Here is a 26,014-nt window from a genome sequence, read left to right as displayed (position 1 = left end):
TCTCGCCACAGATTTTCAATGATGTTCAGATCAGTTTGTGCCTTTTGAGGTCATCTATTGTGGATTGTGATGTGTGTTTTAGGATCATTATCCATTTGTAGAAGCCATCCTGATTTCACCTTCGCCTTTTGACAGATGGTGTTTCGTTTGCATCAAGAATTTTTTTACAATTTCATTGAATCCATTCTTCATTCTACCCATGAAACGTTGCCCGTGCTATTGGATGCAACACAACCCCAAAGCATGATTGATCCACCCCATGCTTAATAGATGGGGAGATGTTCTTTTCCTGAAATTCTGTGCTTTTTTTTTTTTTCTCCACAGATAACCTTTTGATCATTGTGGCCAAAGAGTTTCTATTTTAACCTCATCGGTCCACACAAATTGTCTCAAATGCCTCAGGTATGTTTAGATTTTCCTTTGCATAGTTCGTACTGAATTTTATGGTGAGGGCGAAAGAGGTTTTCTTCTGATGACTCTTCTATTAAGACCATATTTGTGCAGGTGTCTCTGAACAGCAATGTACCACAACTCTGGAGTCTGCTAAATCTTTCTGGATGTCTTTTGTAGTCATGCAGGGGCTCTGATTTGCCTCTTTTTGCAATCTTATGAGCAACACTCACTGAAAATTTGCTTGGTCTTCCAGACCTTATCTTGACCTCCACTGTTCCTGGTAACTGCCATTTCCTAATTACATTTTGACCTGTGGAAAGGACAACTTGAAAACGCTTTGTTCTCTTCTTATAGCTTTCTCCTGCTTTGTGGGCCTCCACCATGTTCATTTTCAGAGTGTTAGGCAGCTGCTTAGAAGATCCCATGGCTGCTATTTTTTTGGCATGAGGTTAGAGGAGGCTGGGTTTTTATAAAGCTGGGAAATTTGCATCACCTGGCTTTTCCTAACGATGATAGTGAACAAGCCGTAACCCTAACAGGATAATTAAGGTCTGAAACCTTGGTCACAGTTATATGAGCACACAAATCCCCTAGGGCAGGGTTTCCCAACTCCAGTCTTCAAGGCACACCAACAGATCATGTTTTCAGGATTTCCTTAGTATTGCTCAGGTGATAATTGCTTCACCTGTGCAATACAAAGGAAATCCTGAAAACATGATCTGTTGGTGTGCCTTGAGGACTGGAGTTGGGAAACCCTGCCCTAGGGTGCCAAAACTTTTTCACTAGCCCATTTTACTTTTTGTAATTTTTTTTCTTTTTTTTTTTTTTTTTAAATAGGGGAAAAAAAATGACTTTTCCTTTTTGAATTTTAGGCAAAGAGTGTCTAACTTTAGCCCTTTTTAGAGATCATTTTGTCTTCAACTTGCTTAACTGTTGACAATAACATTAATTTTCACCAGGGGTGTCCAAACTTTTACATGCCACTGTATGGCCGATACTAGTACAACACACCATGTTGATGTTTGGGCTGATCCTCCCTTTATCCTCCACATCACAATGGTGCCTCCTGGAAGACAAGTCTCTTCCATAAGATTGTTGTAAAAGACATTAGCAGGATGAAAGATGAACCCCGGAAAGACGATTACCTAATGAAAGTAACGCCCTATAATCTGAGAAAATGATCAGAAAAGTAATTCTGAACGTTCTGCATATATTAAAGAAGCTGCACGAATTGTAGGTGCTGCACAATACGGAGACGCCTCCAAATTAGATATTGAAAACCAGTCAAAGGTTCCATTCCATTGTGGCTTCTTCATACACTGGAAACATTTTCTTTGCATTAAAGATTTTCAGTAACTTTATTTTTTTTTATTACCAAAACTTCACAAGTTTAATTCTTGTCTCCTTGTAAATTCTGGGGTGCGATCTGTTACTTCTGATTTGTCGCATTGATTTGTTTCTTCTGACATTCACTTTCCTTACATTGGATGTCACGTCTTTGTGTTCCGATATTGACCGCACTTCGGGATCACTGACCGCTAAGGCTGTGTGCACACGCTGCGGATTATGTGCGGATTCATCCGCGCGGATTTTGTAAAATCCGCAGGTGAAACCGCAGGTCAAAAGACCTGCGGTTTTACCTGCGGATTGCTCTGCGGTTTTGCCCTGCGGTTTTTCATCTCCTCAATGGAGGAGATGGCAAACCGCAGGAGAATCCGCAGAAAGAATTGACATGTCAATTCTTTCTGCGGATTGAAAACCGCGGAAAATTCCGCACCGTCTGCACTGCGGTTTTTGATTCCCATAGGGAATCATGGTACTGTACACCGCAGCAAAAACTGCTGCGGGTCCGCAGCGGCCAAAACCGCTGCGGAACCGCAGCAAAATCCGCAGCGTGTGCACACAGCCTAAGTTTTATCTATTTGGCAATAGCTTCATTCCTCAAAATCATTCAGTTCGTTTTGCAAGGTCTTAATTTTATATATACGCTTTTTTTTTATTTTTTTATTTAGAACCTTTTTATGAAAATCTTTTGAGCAAGTATGTGTATACAGTGCCTTTTAAAAGTATTCATCATACATAGTGGACTTTTCCACGTTTTTTTTTTCACAGCACAAATGTTAATATATTTTATGTGATATACCAACACTAAGTTGTAAGTATCGTATTTTTCAGATTATATGACACATAGAATCATAGTATTTTTCAGATAAGACACACTTTTTCCCCAAAAAATTTGGGGTGAAAATAGGGGTGTGTCCTATAATTCGAGTATACCTTACCGGCCGCGGTGGAGCAAGGTCCTAGGGTCGCTGCTGGAGGAGGCAAGAGTGACGCGTTGCCGCATGCAGGGATGAGGGGGTGTTTGGAGGTGCGACACTGCGGGTGTCCGGTGGTGCGGGGGCTCTACCGACATTTTGTGAAAGCATGGGACTCCTGCACTTCCATGGTTACATTGCGGTGGACTCCGGGAAAATGCCTGCAGGGGGCAGCGCATGAACAGATGGAGATCTCTGCACCAAGATCTCCATCTGCATATGCACTGCTCCTTGCGGCCATTTTCCCGAAGTCCACTGCAATGTAAACCATGGAAGTACGAGGAGCTCCGGGCTTTCACAAAATGTCGGCAGAGCCTCTACACCACCGGACACCCCTTTCTCCCAGTCTGGGGTCCGCAGCATCACCCCACTCCTGCCTCCGCCAGCAGCGACACCACTTCACCGCAGCCACCACCTCCCGTAAGCAAAAAAATGCATGGCTTGTAAGAAGCACCACCGTTTTATTTAAAAAAAAAAAAAAGTTTTTTTTTCCTATTTTTCTGAAAATATGGGGTACGTCTTATAAACCGCAAAATACGGTATTTATAAAGTGTAAAGGAAATTGTACTTGGTTTTCTAAATGTTTTTAAAAAAAATCTAAAAATGAAATTGTGATGTGCATTTGTGCACCCTGTAGACAGATACCCCTAACTCAAATCCTGAGTGACCAATTGCCTCTAGCAGTCACATAAGTAGTACATGGCATCCACCAGGGTTAGGTTATAAAACAATTGCCCAAGCTCTGGACATGTCACACAGCACTGTTCAAGTCATCATCCATGGAAGGAGTATGGCCCAACTGCAAATCTACTGAGATACAGTTAGGTCCATATATATTTGGACGGAGACAACATTTTTCTAATTTTGGTTCTAGACATTACCACAATTAATTTTAAACAAAACAATTCAGATGCAGTTGAAGTTCAGACATTCAGATTTCATTTGAGGGTATCCACATTAACATTGGATGAAGGGTTTAGGAGTTTCGGCTCCTTAACATGTGCCACCCTGTTTTTAAAGGGACCAAAAGTAATTGGACAATTGACTCCAAGGCTATTTCATGGACAGGTGTGGGCAATCCCTTCGTTATGTCATTCTCAATTAAGCAGATAAAAGGCCTGGAGTTGCTTTGAGGTGTGGTGCTTGCATTTGGAAGGTTTTGCTGTGAAGGAAACATGCGGTCAAAGGAACTCTCCATGCAGGTGAAGCAAGTCATCTTAAGCTGCAAAAACAGAAAAAACCCATCCGAGAAATTACTACAACATTAGGAGTGGCAAAATCTACAGTTTGGTACATCCTGAGAAAGAAAGAAAGCACTGGTGAACTCATCAATGCAAAAAGACCTGGGCGCCCACAGAAGACAACAGTGGTGGATGATCGCAGAATAGTCTCCATGGTGAAGAGAAACCCCTTCACAACAGCCAACCAAGTGACCAACACTCTCCAGGAGGTCGGCGTATCAATATCCAAATCTACCATAAAGAGAAGACTGCATGAAAGTAAATACAGAGGGTTCACTGCACGGTGCAAGCCACTCATAAGCATCAAGAATCAAAAGGCTAGACCGGACTTTGCTAAAAAACATCTAAAAAAGCCAGCACAGTTCTGGAAGAACATTCTTTGGACAGATGAAACCAAGATCAACCTCTACCAGAATGATGGAAAGAGAAAAGTATGGGGAAGGCGCGGTACAGCTCATGATCCAAAGCATACCACATCATCTGTAAAACACGGCGGAGGCAGTGTGATGGCTTGGGCATGCATGGCTGCCAGTGGCACTGGGTCACTAGTGTTTATTGATGATGTGACACAGGTCAGAAGCAGCCGGATGAATTCTGAGGTATTCAGAGCCATACTGTGTGCTCAGATCCAGCCAAATGCAGCCAAACTGATTGGTCGTCGGTTCATACTACAGATGGACAATGACCCAAAACATAAAGTCAAAGCAACCCAGGAGTTTATTAAAGCAAAGAAGTGGAATATTCTTCAATGGCCAAGTCAGTCACCTGATCTCAACCCAATTGAGCATTTCACTTGTTAAAGACTAAACTTCAGACAGAAAGGCCCACAACCAAACAGCAACTGAAAACCACCACAGTGAAGGCCTGCAGAGCATCAAAAAGGAGGAAACACAGCGTCTGGTGATGACCATGAGTGCAAGACTTCAGGCAGGCATTGCCAGCAAAGGGTTTTCAACCAAGTACTAGAAATTAACATTTTATTTACAATTACTTAATCTGTCCAATTACTTTTGGTCCCTTTAAAAACAGGGTGGCGCATGTTAAGGAGCTGAAACTCCTAAACCCTTCATCCAGTGTTAATGTGGATACCCTCAAATGAAAGCTGAAAGTCTGAACGTCAACTGCATCTGAATTGTTTTGTTTAAAACTCATTGTGGTAATGTCTAGAACCAAAATTAGAAAAATGTTGTCTCTGTCCAAATATATATGGACCTAACTGTATGGCCATCCACCTAGCTTGACATCCCAAGCAAGGAGAGCACTGATTAGAGAAGCAGCCGAGAGGCCGATGGTCATTTTGAAGGAGCAGCAGGAAGGAGAATCTGTCCACAGGGCAGTTGTATTAGTGATTGACTCCACAAATCAGGCCTTTATGGAAGAGTGGGAAGAAAGACATTTGTGAAAGACCTAAGGGGTCTCATGTAGGGGATATCAGCAAACGTGGTAGAAGGCTCGAGTCAGATAAGACCAAAGTAGAACTTTTGGGGCTAAATTAAAAATGTTATGTTTGGTGGAAAACTAACACTGCACATCACCTTGAAAACACCATCCCCACCTTCACACATGGTGGTGGCAGCATCTTGCTGTGGGGAAGCTTTTCTTCAGCAGGGGCAAGAAAGCTGATCAGAGTTCAGGGGAAGATTTATGGGGATTAATACAGGGCAATCCTGGAGGAAAACCTGTTAGAGGCTGCAAAAGGCTTCAGAAGGGGGGCATAGGTTCACCTACCAGCAGGGCAACAACTCTCAAAATCCTGCCAGAGCTACAATGGAGGGTATAGATCAGAGCATATTCCTGTGAGTGAACGGCGCAGTCACCGTCCAGACCCAAAACCCAGAGAATCTGTGACAAGACGTGAAAATTACTGATCACAGATGTCTCCATCCAATGTCACAGAGCAAGAGGGTAAAGAGGAAGGGGCAAAATGTCACCTCTAGATGTGCAAAGTTGGGAGAGACAGACCCTAAAAGACTGCAGAGAAAGGTGAGACAGACTCCAAAAGACTGCAGAGAAAGGTGGGAGAGACAGACTGCAGAGAAAGGTGAGAGAGACAGACCCCAAAAGACTGCAGAGAAAGGTGGGAGAGACAGACCCCAAAAGACTGCAGAGAAAGGTGAGAGAGACAGACCCCAAAAGACTGCAGAGAAAGGTGAGAGAGACAGACCCCAAAAGACTGCAGCGAAAGGTGAGACAGACCCCAAAAGACTGCAGCGAAAGGTGAGACAGACCCCAAAAGACTGCAGCGAAAGGTGAGACAGACCCCAAAAGACTGCAGAGAAAGGTGGGAGAGACAGACCCCAAAAGACTGCAGAGAAAGGTGGGAGAGACAGACCCCAAAAGACTGCAGAGAAAGGTGAGAGAGACAGACCCCAAAAGACTGCAGCGAAAGGTGAGACAGACCCCAAAAGACTGCAGCGAAAGGTGGGAGAGACAGACCCCAAAAGACTGCAGAGAAAGGTGAGAGAGACAGACCCCAAAAGACTGCAGCAGAGAAAGGTAGGAGAGACAGACCCCAAAAGACTGCAGAGAAAGGTGAGAGAGACAGACCCCAAAAGACTGCAGCGAAAGGTGGGAGAGACAGACCCCAAAAGACTGCAGCAGAGAAAGGTAGGAGAGACAGACCCCAAAAGACTGCAGCAGAGAAAGGTAGGAGAGACAGACCCCAAAAGACTGCAGCAGAGAAAGGTAGGAGAGACAGACCCCAAAAGACTGCAGCAGTGAAAGGTAGGAGAGACAGACCCCAAAAGACTGCAGCAGAGAAAGGTGAGAGAGACAGACCCCAAAAGACTGCAGAGAAAGGTGGGAGAGACAGACCCCAAAAGACTGCAGAGAAAGGTGAGAGAGACAGACCCCAAAAGACTGCAGCGAAAGGTGGGAGAGACAGACCCCAAAAGACTGCAGCAGAGAAAGGTAGGAGAGACAGACCCCAAAAGACTGCAGCAGAGAAAGGTAGGAGAGACAGACCCCAAAAGACTGCAGCAGAGAAAGGTAGGAGAGACAGACCCCAAAAGACTGCAGCAGTGAAAGGTAGGAGAGACAGACCCCAAAAGACTGCAGCAGAGAAAGGTGAGAGAGACAGACCCCAAAAGACTGCAGAGAAAGGTGAGAGACAGACCCCAAAAGACTGCAGAGAAAGGTGAGAGAGACAGACCCCAAAAGACTGCAGCGAAAGGTGGGAGAGACAGACCCCAAAAGACTGCAGCAGAGAAAGGTAGGAGAGACAGACCCCAAAAGACTGCAGCAGAGAAAGGTAGGAGAGACAGACCCCAAAAGACTGCAGCAGTGAAAGGTAGGAGAGACAGACCCCAAAAGACTGCAGCAGAGAAAGGTGAGAGAGACAGACCCCAAAAGACTGCAGAGAAAGGTGGGAGAGACAGACCCCAAAAGACTGCAGCAGAGAAAGGTGAGAGAGACAGACCCCAAAAGACTGCAGCAGAGAAAGGTAGGAGAGACAGACCCCAAAAGACTGCAGCAGTGAAAGGTAGGAGAGACAGACCCCAAAAGACTGCAGAGAAAGGTGGGAGAGACAGACCCCAAAAGACTGCAGAGAAAGGTGAGAGAGACAGACCCCAAAAGACTGCAGCGAAAGGTGGGAGAGACAGACCCCAAAAGACTGCAGCGAAAGGTGGGAGAGACAGACCCCAAAAGACTGCAGAGAAAGGTGGGAGAGACAGACCCCAAAAGACTGCAGCAGAGAAAGGTAGGAGAGACAGACCCCAAAAGACTGCAGCAGAGAAAGGTAGGAGAGACAGACCCCAAAAGACTGCAGCAGAGAAAGGTAGGAGAGACAGACCCCAAAAGACTGCAGCAGTGAAAGGTAGGAGAGACAGACCCCAAAAGACTGCAGCAGAGAAAGGTGAGAGAGACAGACCCCAAAAGACTGCAGCGAAAGGTGGGAGAGACAGACCCCAAAAGACTGCAGCGAAAGGTGGGAGAGACAGACCCCAAAAGACTGCAGAGAAAGGTGGGAGAGACAGACCCCAAAAGACTGCAGCAGAGAAAGGTAGGAGAGACAGACCCCAAAAGACTGCAGCAGAGAAAGGTAGGAGAGACAGACCCCAAAAGACTGCAGCAGAGAAAGGTAGGAGAGACAGACCCCAAAAGACTGCAGCAGAGAAAGGTAGGAGAGACAGACCCCAAAAGACTGCAGCAGTGAAAGGTAGGAGAGACAGACCCCAAAAGACTGCAGCAGAGAAAGGTGAGAGAGACAGACCCCAAAAGACTGCAGAGAAAGGTGGGAGAGACAGACCCCAAAAGACTGCAGCAGAGAAAGGTGAGAGAGACAGACCCCAAAAGACTGCATCCGTAAATGCATCGAAGGGTAGTTCTAGAAAATACTGACTCGGGGGGGGGGGGGGGGGATTGAGGTGGATTGGGCTTGAATACAAATGCACTTCTAAATTTTATATTTGTAAAATATAAAAAAAAACTATAATTTCCTTTACAGTTCATAAATACTTGCTACTTAATGTTGGTATCACATAAAATCTCAGTATTATACATTTAAATTTGTGTGTGTAATTGCGGAATATGTTAGCGCTATATAAAAATAAATATTTATTTTATTTAAAAAATGTGGAAAAGTTAGAAGGAATCTGTCACCCCATTTTAGCCCTATGAGCTGCGGCCACCACCGTCAGGGGCTTATCTCCAGCATTCTGTAATGCATTCTGTAATGCTGTAGATAAGCCCCCGATGTAACCTGAAAGAGAAGAAAGAGAGTTAGATTATACTCACCGGGGGGGCGGTCCGGTCTTAGCCCTATGGGTGTTGCGGTCCGGCGCCTCCCATCTTGTAGCGAATGACGTCCTCTTCTTTACTTCCCGGCGCAGGCGTACTTTCTCTGCCCTGTTGAGGGCAGAGTAAAGTACTGCAGTGCGGAGATGCTGGACCTCTCTGACCTGGTCGGGCGCCTGCGCCCTGTAGTACTCTGCCCTCAACAGGGCAGAGCTGTGCACTGGAGCCGCCACGGGAAGCAAGAAAAGTGACGTCACCACTACAAGATGGGAGGTCCCGGACCCGGACCGCCCCTGGGTGAGTATAATATAACTCGTTTTTCTTCTCTTTCAGGTTACATCGGGGGCTTATCTACAGCATTACAGAATATATTACAGAATGCTGGCGATAAGCCCCTGATGGCGGTTCCGGCAGCTGATACTCGAAAAATGGGGTGATAGATTCCCTTTAATGGAGGATGAAGATGTATATCCGCTCTGACAGATGTTTTGTGTTTTCTCTTTTCTACGTTTTTTTTCCATACATGTTAATTGTACTTTTAAAGTGAATGTGTCAATAAAAAACTTATTCTGTAGCAACTGAAAAAATATAAAATATTTGGGTTAATCAATTTTTTTATGGTCTAAAAATTAAAAAATAATTAAAAGTTTGATATTTTGAACTTTTTAACACTAGAGAGAGGAGCGGGGTCTGCGCCGTGTCTGATGTCTCTCCTCCCTTTCTGGCTGTTTGCAAAAGGATGAGGGAGAAGGAAGCTTATTATCACCCTGCAGAGACTCTGTGCTGGTGATTGCAAAGTTATACTGACATGTGGACAGAGGTGATGAGGTCGGCCGGCAGCGACAACAAATGCCAACACCTGCAAAAAATAAAAAATGTCAAAACACTACACTTAGTTTTGTTTTTAAAATAAATGATTTATATATTCATTTAATGCAAAAATAAAACGGCCTCACATAAAGCTCTGATTACACACGGGCTTGACGTCGTTTGAATTGCTGATGAAGTAGAACAGTCATTGTAAAGTCGGAGTGCCATGCTGATTACAGTAGGGGGGTGTCTTGTTAGTCACTCGGCCCAATAGAGGAAACCTGTATTCCCCCATGAATCGTCACCTAATCCTTGTGCTGCTCTTCCACTGGCCAAATCTCACAGTAACGAGCCATCAATCGCCATAATTGTGAGCGGCCGAGGGGTCCACCACCACTCGCTCATCGTGTATAAAATCTTTTAGGTGCGAAGAAAAAAATTCTCATTCAACTTTCAAAATTTCTGTAATGTAAATGGAGATCTTTCACTCATTCGACTATTAGACCAAGAAAAAGGTGGAAGGAAATTCAAGTTCTAAAATCGGGTCCCAAAGCAACGAGTAGTTCAGCCACGGAGCGTTGGACAAATTTATGGCGTAGGAAATAAATGTTCTCTTCATTCATACCAAGGTACTTCAGACCGAATCAGCGGAAATGTTTGTACAATAGTTAGGTCGTGTAGTTGATCGGCTCATTTGGCTGCACGCAGAGGTAGTCCCGGGAACACTGCGCCTTTAAGGATGCACTTGGTGTATTAGTACGGCATAAACCAAGGTTTAAGCACAAAAAATAAACACGGGCAAAACAAAATGGTAGCACTACGTGCAGTCCTTGCACTAGTGGGGGTCAGCCCACTCAGGGTTAGCAATGTCCTTGCACAAGCACTGTGTGCACAAACACTCTCCTGGACTCTTCCTCTCCAGGCCCTCAACAGCCCAGACTAAGGCCGGGGTCACACTTGCGAGAAACTCGCACGACTCTCGCGTCTCATTACCCGGCACCGCCACCGGCACTCGGGACCGGAGCGTGCGGCCGCATGTATTTCTATGCAGCTGAGCGCTCCGGTCCCGAGTGCTGCCAGCAGTGCCGGGTATTGAGACACGAGACTCGCGTGAGTTTCTTGCAAGTGTGACCCCGGCCTAACCCTGGAGCTCAGCTATTTAAGCTGTGAGAATCATGTGGGAATAGTGGATGAGGGCAGGTATATCTCACCCAGATTCCTTTCCTATGTGGCCTAGTCTGGTCAGTATCGCACCTGCTTACTAATGGATAATGGGAGGTGGATATAAAAGGATGCAAGCTGGTTGTGTGAGTGTCTCAGCCTGTCTGTGTGAGAGACACACATGAGTGGAAGCAGTGCCCACTGCAACTGTGGTTTGGCTGGACGGGAGAAGCCCGCCAGTTGGTAGTTAGGTTGTCCATTGTTTAGTTAGTGCCGGACAGGCAAGGATTTGTTTTATGTTTTATTTCCTTTTGCATTGCTTTCACCGTTAATAAACCTGACCCAGGGTCAGTTATACACGAATCCCAGCTCTGCGCCTGAGTTTCATGCTGAACGCACGTGACCTTTGACCCCAGTAAAGGCGATCTCGGAGTGTTTTATCACATTGTGGTGGAGAACGTGGGCATCACGTTGCAAGCATGAGCATTGAGGACGTGGTGAAAGCGCTGGTACAGTCCACCGCCGTCCAGCAAGAAGCTAATCGGGTGATGATGGCCCAGCTGAAGGAGTTGGTGGACATGACAGTTACCGATCGTTCGCTTCTCCAGCAGGTGGCGCAGCGCTTGGCAAGCTTACCTGAGCTTAACCTGGAAGCCGAGTCGAGAGTGATTCATGTGAGTCGGTACTGGCAGAAAATGACGACTGAAGATGACGTCGAGGCATACCTGACCACGTTTGAACGGACGGCGGTGCGAGAAAAGTGGCCGAAGGCACGATGGGCCGGCCTGATTGCCCCGTTTCTTTCCGGTGAGGCCCAAAAGGCTTATTGTGACTTAGAGCCTGAAGTCGCGCAGGACTTTGACAAATTGAAAGCCGAGATCTTGGCCCGGCTGGGAGTGACGACCGCTGTCCGTGCACAGAGAGTGCATCAATGGACTTATCAGCCAGATAAACCACCGCGGTCACAGATGTTCGACCTGATCCACGTGACGAAGAAGTGGCTATAACCCGAGGTGTTGACAGCGCCAGAGATAATCCAGAGAGTCGTCATGGACAAGTACCTGAGAGCTCTACCGCCAGCCCTGAGGAAGTGAGTAAGCCATGGAAATCCTACGACGGCAGATCAACTGGTGGATCTGGTTGAACGTTACTCCGTGGCAGAAGGACTCCGAGACGACGCTACCCCACCTCGTTCTTCATCATCTCCACGTGGAATCGGTAAGACTGTTCCAGGGAGTAGGGGAGATGGAAAAATCCCTAAGACAGTGGGGGAGGAAAACGGGACTGCCCGCACTGCGAGGCCGAGAGTAACGAACTATGGTCTAAGCAAGGGGCCCGTTAGGGGTTTCCGCTGCCAAGAGTTGGGACATATTGCTGCGAACTGTCCGGTCACTACTGAACCCATGCAGTGCGACCTCACAGACTCTAAAAACCGCATGTCTATGGTTGCATGGGTAGTGAGTGTGAATGCCGGTCAAAAGGATGTGGAAAAACACTTGTGTGAGTTAACTGTTGATGGCAAAAAGGTGGTGGCATTGTTAGACTCGGGAAGTGTGGTGACTCTGGTGAAGGCCAGTCTGGTGTCAGCCCCGACTGGACCATCAGACAAATTTTCTGTAACGTGTGTGCATGGAGACACCTGTTCGTACCTCACCACGGTCATATGCATTACTACTTCCTATGGGTCTGTGCAACATAAAGTGGGACTCGTCCCGGTGTTATTGCATGATGTTATCCTGGGCCGGGATTTTCCCCACTTCTGGCAATTGTGGGAGAATCAGTTGATACCCCAGGGTAATAGTGTACATGATTCTTCTCCCCGGGCGCGTGTGGGTCCCGAACCCCTGGAAGAGGTCTCCCCGGAAGACTCTGGGGAAGAGTCTGCGGGAAATGACCTGTCGTTCCCGTTTTCAGTCATGGCGTGTGATACGGAGGAGACCGGGGAAGAGGAGGAGGCCGACAGCCGTCCACCTCCCCGTTTGCCGGATTTGGAAGTTCAGAAAGATGACTTCCAAAGCGAGCAAATAAAGGATCCTACCCTTTCTCAGGCTAGGACAAATGTAAAAGTGATAAATGGGGTACCCATTGAACCTGGCTCTAGGCTGGCATATCCTTACATGGTTCTGGAGAATGATTTACTCTATCAGATAGAGAAAAAGGGGGAAGATACGGTGCAACTATTAGTCGTGCCAAAACCCTACCGGCGGCAGGTGCTGGACCTGGCCCACGGACATGTGATGGGAGGTCACCTGGGAGTCCAGAAAACCACCGAAAGGATATTACACTGTTTTGTTTGGCCAGGCATGCATCACGATATTCGAGTATATTGTGAGTCTTGTCCTGACTGCCAAGCCTCTGCACCTAAGCCCTGGTTCTGTAGCCCTTTGGTACCCCTACCTATTATTGAAGTCCCGTTTGAGAGGATTGGGATGGATTTAGTTGGGCCCCTTCCACGGTCTGCACGTGGACACCAACATATCCTGGTCATCTTGGATTATGCCACTCGTTACCCGGAGGCCATCCCTTTGCGTAACACGGCCACCAAGACGATTGCCAAGGAACTGGTGCATGTGTTTAGTCGGGTCGGTATACCAAAACAGATACTCACCGACCAGGGGACCCCCTTTATGTCCAGGATAATGAAGGAGCTCTGCAGATTGTTACAAATCGAACCGTTACGCACATCCGTGTATCACCCTCAAACAGACGGGTTGGTCGAACGGTTCAATAAAACTCTGAAGCAGATGCTGAGAAAGGTGATAGACAAGGATGGGAAGAACTGGGACTATTTACTTCCGTATTTGCTTTTTGCCATCAGGGAAGTACCCCAGTCTTCCACGGGATTCTCGCCTTTCGAGTTATTGTACGCCCGACGTCCTCGCGGACTGTTAGACGTTGCAAAAGAAACCTGGGAGGGTCAGGTCACTCCGTTTAAAACAGTGATAGATCACGTCACACAAATGCAGGACCGTGTTGCGGCTGTTATGCCTATCGTCAAAGAACACATGATACAGGCTCAAGGAGCCCAAAAAAGAATCTATGATAGGGGCACCAAGATCCGTACGTTTGCACCCGGAGATAGGGTGTTGATCCTGGTCCCCACGGTGGACAGTAAGTTCCTGGCCAAGTGGCAGGGCCCCTTTGAGATCAAGGAAAGAGTTGGTGAAGTAAACTACAAAGTATACCAGGCAGGTAAACGGAAACCTGAACAGATTTATCATGTAAATCTGATAAAGCCCTGGAAGGATCGGTCTGCCTTGTCAGCGGAGCTGGCCCGTCCTGTCTGCTCGCATGCCGTACCGGAGGTACGGGTTGCAGAGACTCTCTCGGAGCGGCAAAAGACTGAAGTCAGGCAGTTTCTACTTCACAACCAAAAGTTTTTCTCAGAAAAACCCGGGCAGACTATGCTAATGAAACATGACATCGTAACGGAACCTGGTGTCACAGTTCACGTAAAGCCCTACCGAATCCCGGAAGCGCGCCGTGAAGCCGTTTCCTGAGAAGTGAAGGCAATGTTAGAGTTAGGAGTCATTGAGGAATCGCACAGTGCGTGGTCCAGCCCGATTGTGCTAATTCCTAAACCGGACGGCACCATCCGGTTCTGCAATGACTTCAGGAAACTGAATGCGGTCTCAAAATTTGATGCCTACCCCATGCCCCGGGTCGACGAGTTAATAGATCGGTTAGGAAAAGCCTGGTATATTACGACCCTAGACCTAACAAAGGGGTATTGGCAGATCCCTCTGGCTGAGGCTGCCAGAGAAAAGACGGCATTTGCTACGCTGGAAGGTTTATTTCAGTATGTGTATATGCCGTTTGGACTGCACGGGGCACCGGCGACCTTCCAGAGACTGATGGATCGAGTCTTGAGGCCACATAGGCGGTATGCTTCGGCCTATTTGGATGACATTGTCATTTACAGCTTGGACTGGGAGGGGTGTTGTTAAACCCCAGGTTGATAAGATTCAGGCGGTTCAGGACTGGCCACAACCTGTCAACAAGAAGCAGGTGCAAGCCTTCCTGGGGATCGCCGGCTATTATCACCGGTTCATACCCAATTTTGCAGCCATCGCTACCCCCCTGACGGATCTTACAAAAGGGAAAGACTCCGTCATGATTAAATGGAGTTTAGCGGCTGAAGAAGCCTTCCATAGCCTAAAACGGGCACTTTGCTCTCAGCCCGTACTGGTGACTCCGGACTTCCGCAGCGAGTTTGTGGTACAAACGGATGCCTCTGATACCGGTATCGGGGCCGTACTCTCACAAGTGAGGGACGGAGTGGAACACCCAGTCCTCTATCTCAGCAGGAAGCTGAATAAACACGAGCAAAGGTATGCCGTCGTAGAAAAAGAGTGCCTCGCCATTAAGTGGGCTCTAGAGGCCCTCAAATATTACCTGGTGGGCCGAAAGTTCAGGCTGATCACTGACCATGCCCCTCTCAAGTGGATGCACTTGAACAAGGAACGGAATAGCCGGGTGACCCGGTGGTTCCTTGCCCTGCAGGCCTACACTTTTAAGGTGGAGCACCGCCCAGGGGTACAGATGGAAAATGCAGATGCCCTGTCCCGAGTGCACTGTTTGGCGGGTGTCATTGCTCGACCGGAGTGGTCTGAGTAGAGGGGGCGGATATGTGAGAATCATGTGGGAATAGTGGATGAGGGCAGGTATATCTCGCCCAGATTCCTTTCCTATGTGGCCTAGTCTGGTCAGTATCGCACCTGCTTACTAATGAATAATGGGAGGTGGATATAAAAGGATGCCAGGTGGTTGTGTGAGTGTCTCAGCCTGGGGACACAGAGAGCCTGTCTGTGAGAGACATACGCGAGTGGAAGCAGTGCCCACTGCAACTGTGGTTTGGCTGGACGGGAGAAGCCCGCCAGTTGGTAGTTAGGTTGTCCATTGTTTAGTTAGTGCCGGACAGGCAAGGATTTGTTTATTTCCTTTTGCATTGCTTTCACCGTTAATAAACCTGACCCAGGGTCAGTTATACACGAATCCCAGCTCTGCGCCTGAGTTTCATGCTGAACGCACGTGACCTTTGACCCCAGCAAAGGCGATCTCGGAGTGTTTTATCACAAAGCCCAGACCATGTGACTTCTCAACTGATCACGACTGTGACATCAGCAAGGTTCTGTCAGCACACGGCGGTGCCGGCTCTGAAGGTGGAGATATGGGGGGACACTCTCCCATCCGCTCCAGGAATGTCCTCCTAAAAATCAGCTCATAATATAACTTCACCCTCGCAACACTTACTGTGCTGGAGGAAATAACTCGATTTTATATCACTGACGACATGAGGTGTAGTGAAACGTATCTCCCCTCCAGCAGGCTACCAGTGACTTCATCACAATGTATTTAAATCTAATAGTATCGGGTCCAGTCAGAGGAGTAGGAAAGACTGGCACTGGGTGGTCAGATGGAGAAGTCTTTTATTGAGGAGATCAACACATGGCTGCAGGGCAGCGGGTACAGTGGTGGATGACGGCCATTTCGCATCAGTCAGATGCTTCTATGAGTCCCGTTCTTGGACCTGTGGAAGCGTCCAACTGACACGAAACGGCCGTTGATCCTCTCAATAAAAGAAGACTCTTCCCAGTCTGACCACCGAGTTTCCCTCTTTCCTACTTTTTTGACTAGACCCCATACGACGCTGTTTCATTTCTAGTGGAGCAGCGGAGTCTAAGAAGCTGTAATAACGGACATTTTTTGCTGTGAGCTGCATGAATTGATCATTAAAAAAAAATCCTCCCTTTTCTGATGGAAGCCCTCAGCGAGCGCCAGAGGATAGAGAGCAGTGAGTGCAGCAGACATACCTCCGTGCTCTTCGTCGTGTTACTCCAGGCGCTGCAGGGTGGCACCCAAGCAGACTTCTGCTCCTCACACCTGCCCAGCTCCTTACACCAGCCCTGCTCCTCATACATTCCCTGCTCCTCACACCTCCCCTGCTCCTCACACCTGCCCTGCTCCTCACACATTCCCTGCTCCTCACACATTCCCTGCTCTTCACACATTTCCTGCTCTTCACACATTTCCTGCTCCTCACACATTTCCTGCTCCTCACACATTTCCTGCTCCTCACACATTTCCTACTCCTCACACCTTCCCTGCTCCTCACACCTCCCCTGCTCCTCACACCTCCCCTGCTCCTCACACCTCCCCTGCTCCTCACACCTCCCCTGCTCCTCACACCTCTCCTGCTCCTCACACATTCCCTGCTCCTCACACATTCCCTGCTCCTCACACATTCCCTGCTCCTCACACCTCTCTTGTTCCTCACACATTCCCTGCTTCTCACACATTTCCTGCTCCTCACACCTCCCCTGCTCCTCACACCTCTCTTGTTCCTCACACATTCCCTGCTTCTCACACATTTCCTGCTCCTCACACCTCTCCTGCTTCTCACACATTCCCTGCTTCTCACACATTCCCTGCTCCTCACACCTCCCCTGCTCCTCACACCTCCCCTGCTCCTCACACCTCCCCTGCTCCTCACACCTCCCCTGCTCCTCACACCTCCCCTGCTCCTCACACCTCCCCTGCTCCTCACACATTCCCTGCTCCTCACACATTCCCTGCTCCTCACACCTCCCCTGCTCCTCACACCTCTCTTGTTCCTCACACATTCCCTGCTTCTCACACATTTCCTGCTCCTCACACCTCCCCTGCTCCTCACACCTCTCTTGTTCCTCACACATTCCCTGCTTCTCACACATTTCCTGCTCCTCACACCTCTCCTGCTCCTCACACATTCCCTGCTTCTCACACATTCCCTGCTCCTCACACCTCTCCTGCTCCTCACACATTCCCTGCTCCTCACACCTCCCCTGCTCCTCACACCTGCCCTGCTCCTCACACATTCCCTGCTCCTCACACATTCCCTGCTCCTCACACCTCCCCTGCTCCTCACACCTCCCCTGCTCCTCACACCTCCCCTGCTCCTCACACATTCCCTGCTCCTCACACCTCCCCTGCTCCTCACACCTGCCCTGCTCCTCACACATTCCCTGCTCCTCACACATTCCCTGCTCCTCACACATTCCCTGCTCCTCACACATTCCCTGCTCCTCACACCTCCCCTGCTCCTCACACCTCCCCTGCTCCTCACACATTCCCTGCTCCTCACACCTCCCCTGCTCCTCACCTGCCCTGCTCCTCACACATTCCCTGCTCCTCACACATTCCCTGCTCCTCACACCTGCCCTGCTCCTCACACCTCTCCTGCTCCTCACACCTCCCCTGCTCCTCACACCTCCCCTGCTCCTCACACCTCCCCTGCTCCTCACACCTCCCCTGCTCCTCACACCTCCCCTGCTCCTCACACCTCCCCTGCTCCTCACACCTCCCCTGCTCCTCACACATTCCCTGCTCCTCACACCTTCCCTGCTCCTCACACATTCCCTGCTCCTCACACCTCCCCTGCTCCTCACACCTCTCTTGTTCCTCACACATTCCCTGCTTCTCACACATTTCCTGCTCCTCACACCTCCCCTGCTCCTCACACCTCTCTTGTTCCTCACACATTCCCTGCTCCTCACACATTTCCTGCTCCTCACACATCTCCTGCTCCTCACACATTCCCTGCTTCTCACACATTCCCTGCTCCTCACACCTCTCCTGCTCCTCACACCTCTCCTGCTCCTCACACCTCTCCTGCTCCTCACACATTCCCTGCTCCTCACACCTCCCCTGCTCCTCACACATTCCCTGCTCCTCACACATTCCCTGCTCTTCACACATTTCCTGTTCCTCACACATTTCCTGCTCCTCACACCTTCCCTGCTCCTCACACCTCCCCTGCTCCTCACACCTCCCCTGCTCCTCACACCTCCCCTTCTCCTCACACCTCCCCTGCTCACACATTCCCTGCTCCTCACACCTCTCCTGCTCCTCACACCTTCCCTGCTCCTCACACCTTCCCTGCTCCTCACACCTTCCCTGCTCCTCACACCTTCCCTGCTCCTCACACATTCCCTGCTCCTCACACCTCTCTTGTTCCTCACACATTCCCTGCTCCTCACACATTTCCTGCTCCTCACACATTTCCTGCTCCTCACACATTTCCTGCTCCTCACACCTTCCCTGCTCCTCACACCTTCCCTGCTCCTCACAACTGCCCTGCTCCTCACATTCCCTGCTCCTCACACATTCCCTGCTCCTCACACATTCCCTGCTCCTCACACATTCCCTGCTCCTCACACATTCCCTGCTTCTCACACCTTCCCTGCTCCTCACACCTTCCCTGCTCCTCACACCTTCCCTGCTCCTCACACCTTCCCTGCTCCTCACACCTTCCCTGCTCCTCACACCTTCCCTGCTCCTCACACCTTCCCTGCTCCTCACACATTCCCTGCTCCTCACAACTGCCCTGCTCCACACATTCCCTGCTCCACACACATTCCCTGCTTCTCACACATTCCCTGCTTCTCACACCTCTCCTGCTCCTCACACATTCCCTGCTCCTCACACCTCTCCTGCTCCTCACACATTCCCTGCTTCTCACACCTCTCCTGCTCCTCACACATTCCCTGCTTCTCACACATTTCCTGCTCCTCACACATTCCCTGCTCCTCACAACTGCCCTGCTCCTCACACATTCCCTGCTTCTCACACATTCCCTGTTTCTCACACATTTCCTGCTCCTCACACCTCTCCTGCTCCTCACACCTCTCCTGCTCCTCACACCTCTCCTGCTCCTCACACCTCTCCTGCTCCTCACACCTCTCCTGCTCCTCACACCTCTCCTGCTCCTCACACATTCCCTGCTCTTCACACATCCCCTGCTCCTCACACCTCTCCTGCTCCTCACATCTCTCCTGCTCCTCACCCATTCCCTGCTCCTCACACATTCCCTGCTTCTCACACATTCCCTGCTCCTCACACCTCTCCTGCTCCTCACACCTCTCCTGCTCCTCACACCTCTCCTGCTCCTCACACATTCCCTGCTTCTCACACATTTCCTGCTCCTCACACCTCTCCTGCTCCTCACACCTCTCCTGCTCCTCACACCTCTCCTGCTCCTCACACCTCTCCTGCTCCTCACACCTCTCCTGCTCCTCACACCTCTCCTGCTCCTCACACATTCCCTGCTCCTCACACCTCCCCTGCTCTTCACACCTCCCCTCCTCCTCACACCTCTCCTGCTCCTCACACCTCCCCTGCTCCTCACACAGGCCAGGAGGAGGCCATGATGAGGCAAGGAGGAGGCCTTTCCATGCTGAGAAGGAATATTTTCAAAATTTTCAAATATTTTGGAAATAGTTAATTTTTTGTAAGTTGGTACTTCATTACACATGGCATAAGGTGGCAACACTGTTTCTTTCAAATTTCATATATTTCCAAGATGGCAGAGGGTTGCATGTCAACACCGCCTGCTCTTACTGGAATCATACAGTGACAGGCTATATTGGGGAGTGGATTACTATTAACTAGCAACATGCAGAACTTAAGTTCAGTAAATGTAAAAGAAGTCCTGCTAGGAAACCAAAATACTATAATACCTTTTGGTTCTGTAAGATTATTGTTTTTCTAGAAATTTTGCACATATCCTTTGTAGACATTTTCTCAGTAACGTAAGTTACCAAAAAGTTAAAAAGTTTTGTAGGATTGAGAACTAAGCATAAAATAAGTTGCAACTTGCAGAGCTCTTATATTGCATAATGTATGAACTGTTCACTAAGTTTCATGTTGCTGCTAAAAGTTTCAGTTTCTGCATGAAGTAAACTTATTGTAACGTAAGTTACTTCAGCTTTTCAGTGTAAGTTACCTGCCTTTCAATTTTTGGACAACACTTCGAGTCAGCTTTTTGAAATAAATATCATCATTTTGATGTTCATTTTACTTTATATTATAAGGTCATTCTTTGTATTTTTAGAGTCACAATGCCATTAACGCCAGCTGAAAAGATGAAGCGACGACGTGAGAAGTTGAAAGAAACAGGAGCATACGAACAGTACAAGATAAAACTCAGAGAAGCAGTTAAAAAATCCAGAGAGAAGAAAAAGATTGATGTTGGGGCTATGTCGCAAAAAAAGCAGGAAAAAATTAAAGAAGAAGAAAGGAAGAAGGTTCGGGCAAGGGTTAGGAAATGCAGAGAACGAAAGAAAAGTGAAACCGATTCAAAGTGATAAGTCACCAGTGCCATACAAAGCAGCCGCGAAAGTGAGGAGGTTACGTCCGACCAGCACACCAAGAAAGAAGTGTGTAATAAAAAACGATTTGTGGACCTAGTGAAAGTACAAGTTCTTCATCCAAGAGAGCAGGACCAACAGCACTGAAGCCAGTACTGCAGATACAATCACATTATATTACCAAAGAGATGATCTAACAAGTAGAGCTTCCCCAAAAGACGTTGTGACAGTGCGCTCCTCTGATGGTGCCAAGAAAAAAGTGCAGACTCGGCATGTGCACCCATCACTGCAGGAAACATGCAGCTTTTGTTGAAGAACATCCTGATATTGAAATTGGCAAAAGCAAATCTTGTGCTCTTCATCCACAACCTGTGCTGCTAAGTCGTAAGACTCCACCCAATGTGTCTGCAAATACCAGGAGAGTTGTGAGCTTGCTACTGAGGCCTGCCATAAAAGATGCAACACGTTTCCACCTTATGGCCATACATTTATTGACCAAATGAGAATTGCTGGTTTTCAACGTGTGAAAGATGTAAGGCTATGTTCACACGTAGCGGGTTTTTTTTTTTGCGTTTTCGTGGCGACTTTAAACGCAAAAAAACAGCATCCCATGCGTTCCTATGGCATTCCGCACATGCTGTGCTAATGCTGCGTATTTTTTCGTGGCGGAATTGCATCGCGGAAAAATACGCAGCATGCTCATTCTTTGTGTGGCATCGTGGGAAAATCCGAAAATCCGCCCGCATAGGAATGCATTGTTCTGCTTACTTCCCGCATGTAGCTGTGCCCAACACTCGAAAAGTAAGCAGAACATTTGCGGATGGTGCCCAAGGTCCGGAGGAGAGGAGACTGACCTCCAGGCTGTGGATACCATATCCCTGTAAAAAATAGAATTAAAATAAAAAAATCGCCATATTCTCACCTTCCGATGTCCCTCGCAGCTTCAGCAGGCCTCAGCGATGCTCCCGGCAACTCCCGGTCCCAGTGATGCCTTGCGACAAGGACGAGACCACAACGTCATCAAAGGTCATTGTCGCAAGGCATTGCTGGGACCGGGAGTTGCCGGGAGCATCACGATGATCGGGAATGCTGCGTGGGGTGCCGGAAGCTGAGAAAATCACATTTTTTTTATTTTTTTTTATTATTTTTAACATTAGATCTTTTACTAGTGATGCGCATAGGCGGCCTCAATAGTAAAAAGCTGCTCACACTCGTCAAACACTATGTGACGAGTGTGACCAACCTGTCAATCAGTTCTCCAAGCGATGCTCCAGATCTCTTGGAAAACGTTAGCATTCTGCAAGCTAATTACGGTTGCAAATCGCTAGTTTTTCCGCGGGAAATTCGCGGGAATTTAAAATGCGGTTTTCTCGCATATTTCCCACGGAATGGAATTCCGGAATGTGTGCACACAGCCTAAAGGAAACCTTATGTTTAAATTAACTGCAGAGTTAGATGTCCGCGATATTCCTGCTGAAGTTTCATGGCAAGAATGGAGAAATGTTAATGGAACGCTAATGAAAACACGCAGCGAAGGGACTGTTCAAAATTTGTGTATCCTCAGGTCCTTGGACATGTTCCCATAAAGAGAGAACAAGCAGACTCATACACTCAGAGTCCACCGTCAGCTTTATCAGAAACTTGTGATAACTCAGTGTTGGCTTTGCAGAGAACGTTACATGCTTCCGCCAGGGCGAGATTCAGAGTGCTCCCGGCAGCAGTCCCAGGTCAGCACTTTTACAGTGTCCCAGTGGCATTCTAATAAGCAGTTTTGCCAGGCTCTGAGCTCTGATAACTCACACAAAGGACACAGTTATTGCATACATCGATATTCTTCCTGAAAAGCTGCCTCCTACAATCACAACTGCTCATTTTTGGTCTGATGGTCCTTCATCGCAAATCAAAAACAAGTTTATTGTTGCTGCTGTTCAATGAGAAATCTAAAATGAACCTAATTTGGAATTACCTCGCAACGTCTCATGGCAAAGGTCCTGTCCTGGCGTGTACGAGAAGCCATCATGACCAGGAAGGAAACTGTCCAAAATGCACCTGAAGAATGTAGAGGTCCTGGACATAACACTGAGACTGATTGCAGACATTTGGCTCTGGTTCTAAAGCAGTTGGTAAGCCATGCAAAGCCTGTCGAAGGATTTCCAAATTTCATGCCATAGGGTATTTTGCAGGCCAATGTCTATTGTCTATTACAATGCTAATCACTGCAAGTCCCCTGATACTGAACACACAGTGGATGACCGGGTCGAAGCAAATGTATGATGGCAGAGCGGATCGCGGAGCGGGCACTGAGGTTACACGCAATGAGATGAGAGTGAAAACCATGGAACTCTACAGCAAGAATAAAAATACCTGGCAATGGCCATGATGAAATGTATGATGAGGTCTGTCAAATGTTAAGAAAGGTTGATCCTCGGAGGCCCTGAAAATGGGGTCTAGGGACATTTGGGAATTTTGTGATTAGCCAGGACGGTAAATGAGCAGTGAGCACACGCGTCCATCCTTGCTGACGTTCTTCATTAGTTGTGTCTGAATTCATTGGACCGGACCACACATGTAGGCCTAGATTAACATTTACTCTACATTACAAAATATTATTATTATTATTATTATTTATTGTTATAGCGCCATTTATTCCATGGCGCTTTACATGTGAGGGGGGTATACATAAAAACAAGTACAATAATCTTAAACAATACAAGTCATAACTGGTACAGGAGGAGAGAGGACCCTGCCCGCGAGGGCTCACAATCTTCAAGGGATGGGTGATAATACAGTAGGCGAGGGTAGAGCTGGTCGTGCAGCGGTTTGGTCGATCGGTGGTTACTGCAGGTTATAGGCTTGTCGGAAGAGGTGGGTCTTCAGGCTCTTTTTGAAGGTTTCGATGGTAGGTGAGAGTCTGAAAATATGACCGTTGATCAATTAGATAATCACAATTTTCCACTCTGCAAAAATGTTGACAACTGAAGTATGAATATTGATTGATTACATGTGTAGTTCACACCAATGAATTCACACGCAGCCTATGTTTCGTCTAAATAAAGTCAGTTTTTGCCTTCTCAAATATGAACACTTACGAAGCTGATCACCTTCTTTGTTTTGTAACGTAAGTTACTATATTGTGTTGTAGCGTAACTTACCTTCATTTCTTGTAATAAAAACTGTTGCATTTAACTTGAGAGGTTAAAATAAATTTGTTAAAGTTTCTTGGACTATGGTGTTTTAATACAATAAAAATAGTGCTTGTCCCCTGTTCACCAGAACAGAACATTTGGCAGCCTCATGATATGGACAATTGTCTTTCCTTTTTGTGTAGCGTAAGTTACCAAGTAATAACACTGTATTTTGTATTTAATTTGTATTGTTGAAAAATCAAACTGTGTTGAAATCTATTGAGAATAGTGTAATGTACAATACACATTCACTCATTTTTGTGCCTGCCTTCAAAGAACAGTCTGTAGCCATTATTAACTCAGATTTTGGCTTGTGAATGTAACGTAAGTTAGGAGGCCATGATGAGGCAAGGAGCAGGCCATGACTAGACAAGGAGGCCATGATGAGGCAAGAGGAGGCCATGACAAGATCAAGAGGAGGCACCCTGAGGGCTTGTGACCGTTACCTCTGACTCCCGGTCAGGAGCTGCGATCACGAGACTTCCCAAAGTTCCTGCCTAGGAATACTCTGCTGTGCCGGCGTATAAATGACACAGTGTGCACAGACCCTCACACAGTTTTATTTCCTGGAGTATTTGGAGCTTCTGTGTTTTTGTAATCTGCATCAATTCTTTCAGCGCTTTTTGCTGTTTCTTTTTTTTAACCATTCAAATCACTGCTAAAAAAACTTATGAAAAACACATTAAAAAAAATCATCAAAAACGCGAAATTTATCTCATCTGCCTAGGGCACCGAAATACGTAATCCCGGCCCCGGTGTCACTGCTTTCACGCTCCTTCCCTTGTGGATATCTGTGTAATCACCTTGCTGTCCCAGGATGCGAGTTTCTCGTTCTGTGTAAACACTTGTCTGACATCGCTTGCTAGTGATGAGTTACGTTCGCACCGATCATAACAGCTGTACACTGGATTTAGTAGATGTCACAGCTGTTAAGCTATTATCACGCTTTTCTTCTACAGCGCTATCTTATTCCGCAGCGCTGCACAGACATCATCACTGTCCCCATCGGGGCTCACAATCTAGATTCAGTCTGCCTGTAGAGTGTGAGAGGAAACCGGCGATACACGGGGAGAACACACAAACTCCTTGCAGATGTGAAACAACCAAAAAAATCGTCATATAGTGTATAATTCCTCCCATTATATCCTGTGCAGAATATTACAGGCCAAAAGCAATCAATCTGGCAGTAACTTTACCAAGCGGGTAACAGCCACAGAACAGATACCTGGCAGTCGTTCTGCCTATTGTCTGTATTCTGCGATACTCTGAGATCGGACTGAGGGTATACAGGATGTTCTTGTCAGGAACGCCGCACTGCACTTGCTCACTGAGCCAGTGCGCGTGTCCTGAGTAAGGCTGGTTTCACACTTGCGTTTTTTGCGCTGTTTTGTTGCGCAAAAAAAGCATGCGTTTCTTTTCCTATTCTTAACATAGGTGCTCATACACATGCGTTTGTATGCGCATGCGTTTTTTTGTAGTGTGCGCTCGGGCGCACAAAATGCACTCTTGCATTTTTTGAGCGTCCGACTTGCCCCCCCAAAAAACGCATGCGCATGCAATGTGTTTTTTTTCACCCAACCACCCATTATAGTCTATGGGTGCGCTGACGTGCGCATGGTAATGCGGACGTCAGTGCAAAAAAACCCACATGCGTCTTTTTGCAAAAAAACGCATTATGTGCTTTTTATGTGCGTTTGCACTGCGCACGGTGCGCAGCGAAAAAAAACACAAGTGTGAAAGTAGCCTTAGACAAACTGTGCTCAGAGATACCTGTGGAGCAGGCAGCAGCAGAGAAGATGAGTGCTTCAGACCCACAGGACCTGAAGCATGTGACTGCTATGGGCGTGGCCTAAACTCCAGAGAGCTAGGAGCTGCAGGAAAACTCCTAGAATGGTAACTACAGAACAAAGTTACTAATTGGCATAAACAGGGACATAAACCAGATCAGGCCGGGGTCAAAGCACGAGATAGCACGACAATTACCAAAGGGCTAGACAGAACGGATAGTCAAGACGTAGCCAAGAAGTCAGAAACCAGAGAAG

At 47.7% G+C, this 26,014-nt stretch overlaps 1 protein-coding gene across 1 annotated transcript in view; it reads left to right on the top strand.

The window, feature by feature from the left end:
* LOC141047903 (uncharacterized) overlaps nt 1-24,005 on the top strand; it is a 56,255-nt gene extending 32,250 nt beyond the window's left edge. Inside the window, exon 6 of the mRNA XM_073543222.1 lies at nt 20,532-24,005. Coding sequence (XP_073399323.1) covers nt 20,532-20,784 — 253 coding nt within the window. The 3' untranslated portion in view covers nt 20,785-24,005. The remainder of the gene's footprint in view (nt 1-20,531) is intronic.
* The last annotated feature ends 2,009 nt before the right edge of the window (nt 24,006-26,014 follow it).

The sequence above is a fragment of the Dendrobates tinctorius genome, unplaced genomic scaffold (assembly GCF_039654945.1).
Source record: "Dendrobates tinctorius isolate UK_male_01 unplaced genomic scaffold, ASM3965494v1 ptg000130l, whole genome shotgun sequence".
Taxonomy (NCBI): domain Eukaryota; kingdom Metazoa; phylum Chordata; class Amphibia; order Anura; family Dendrobatidae; genus Dendrobates; species Dendrobates tinctorius.
Note: the sequence above shows the minus strand (reverse complement) of the source record. Positions and strands in the feature narration are given on the sequence as shown.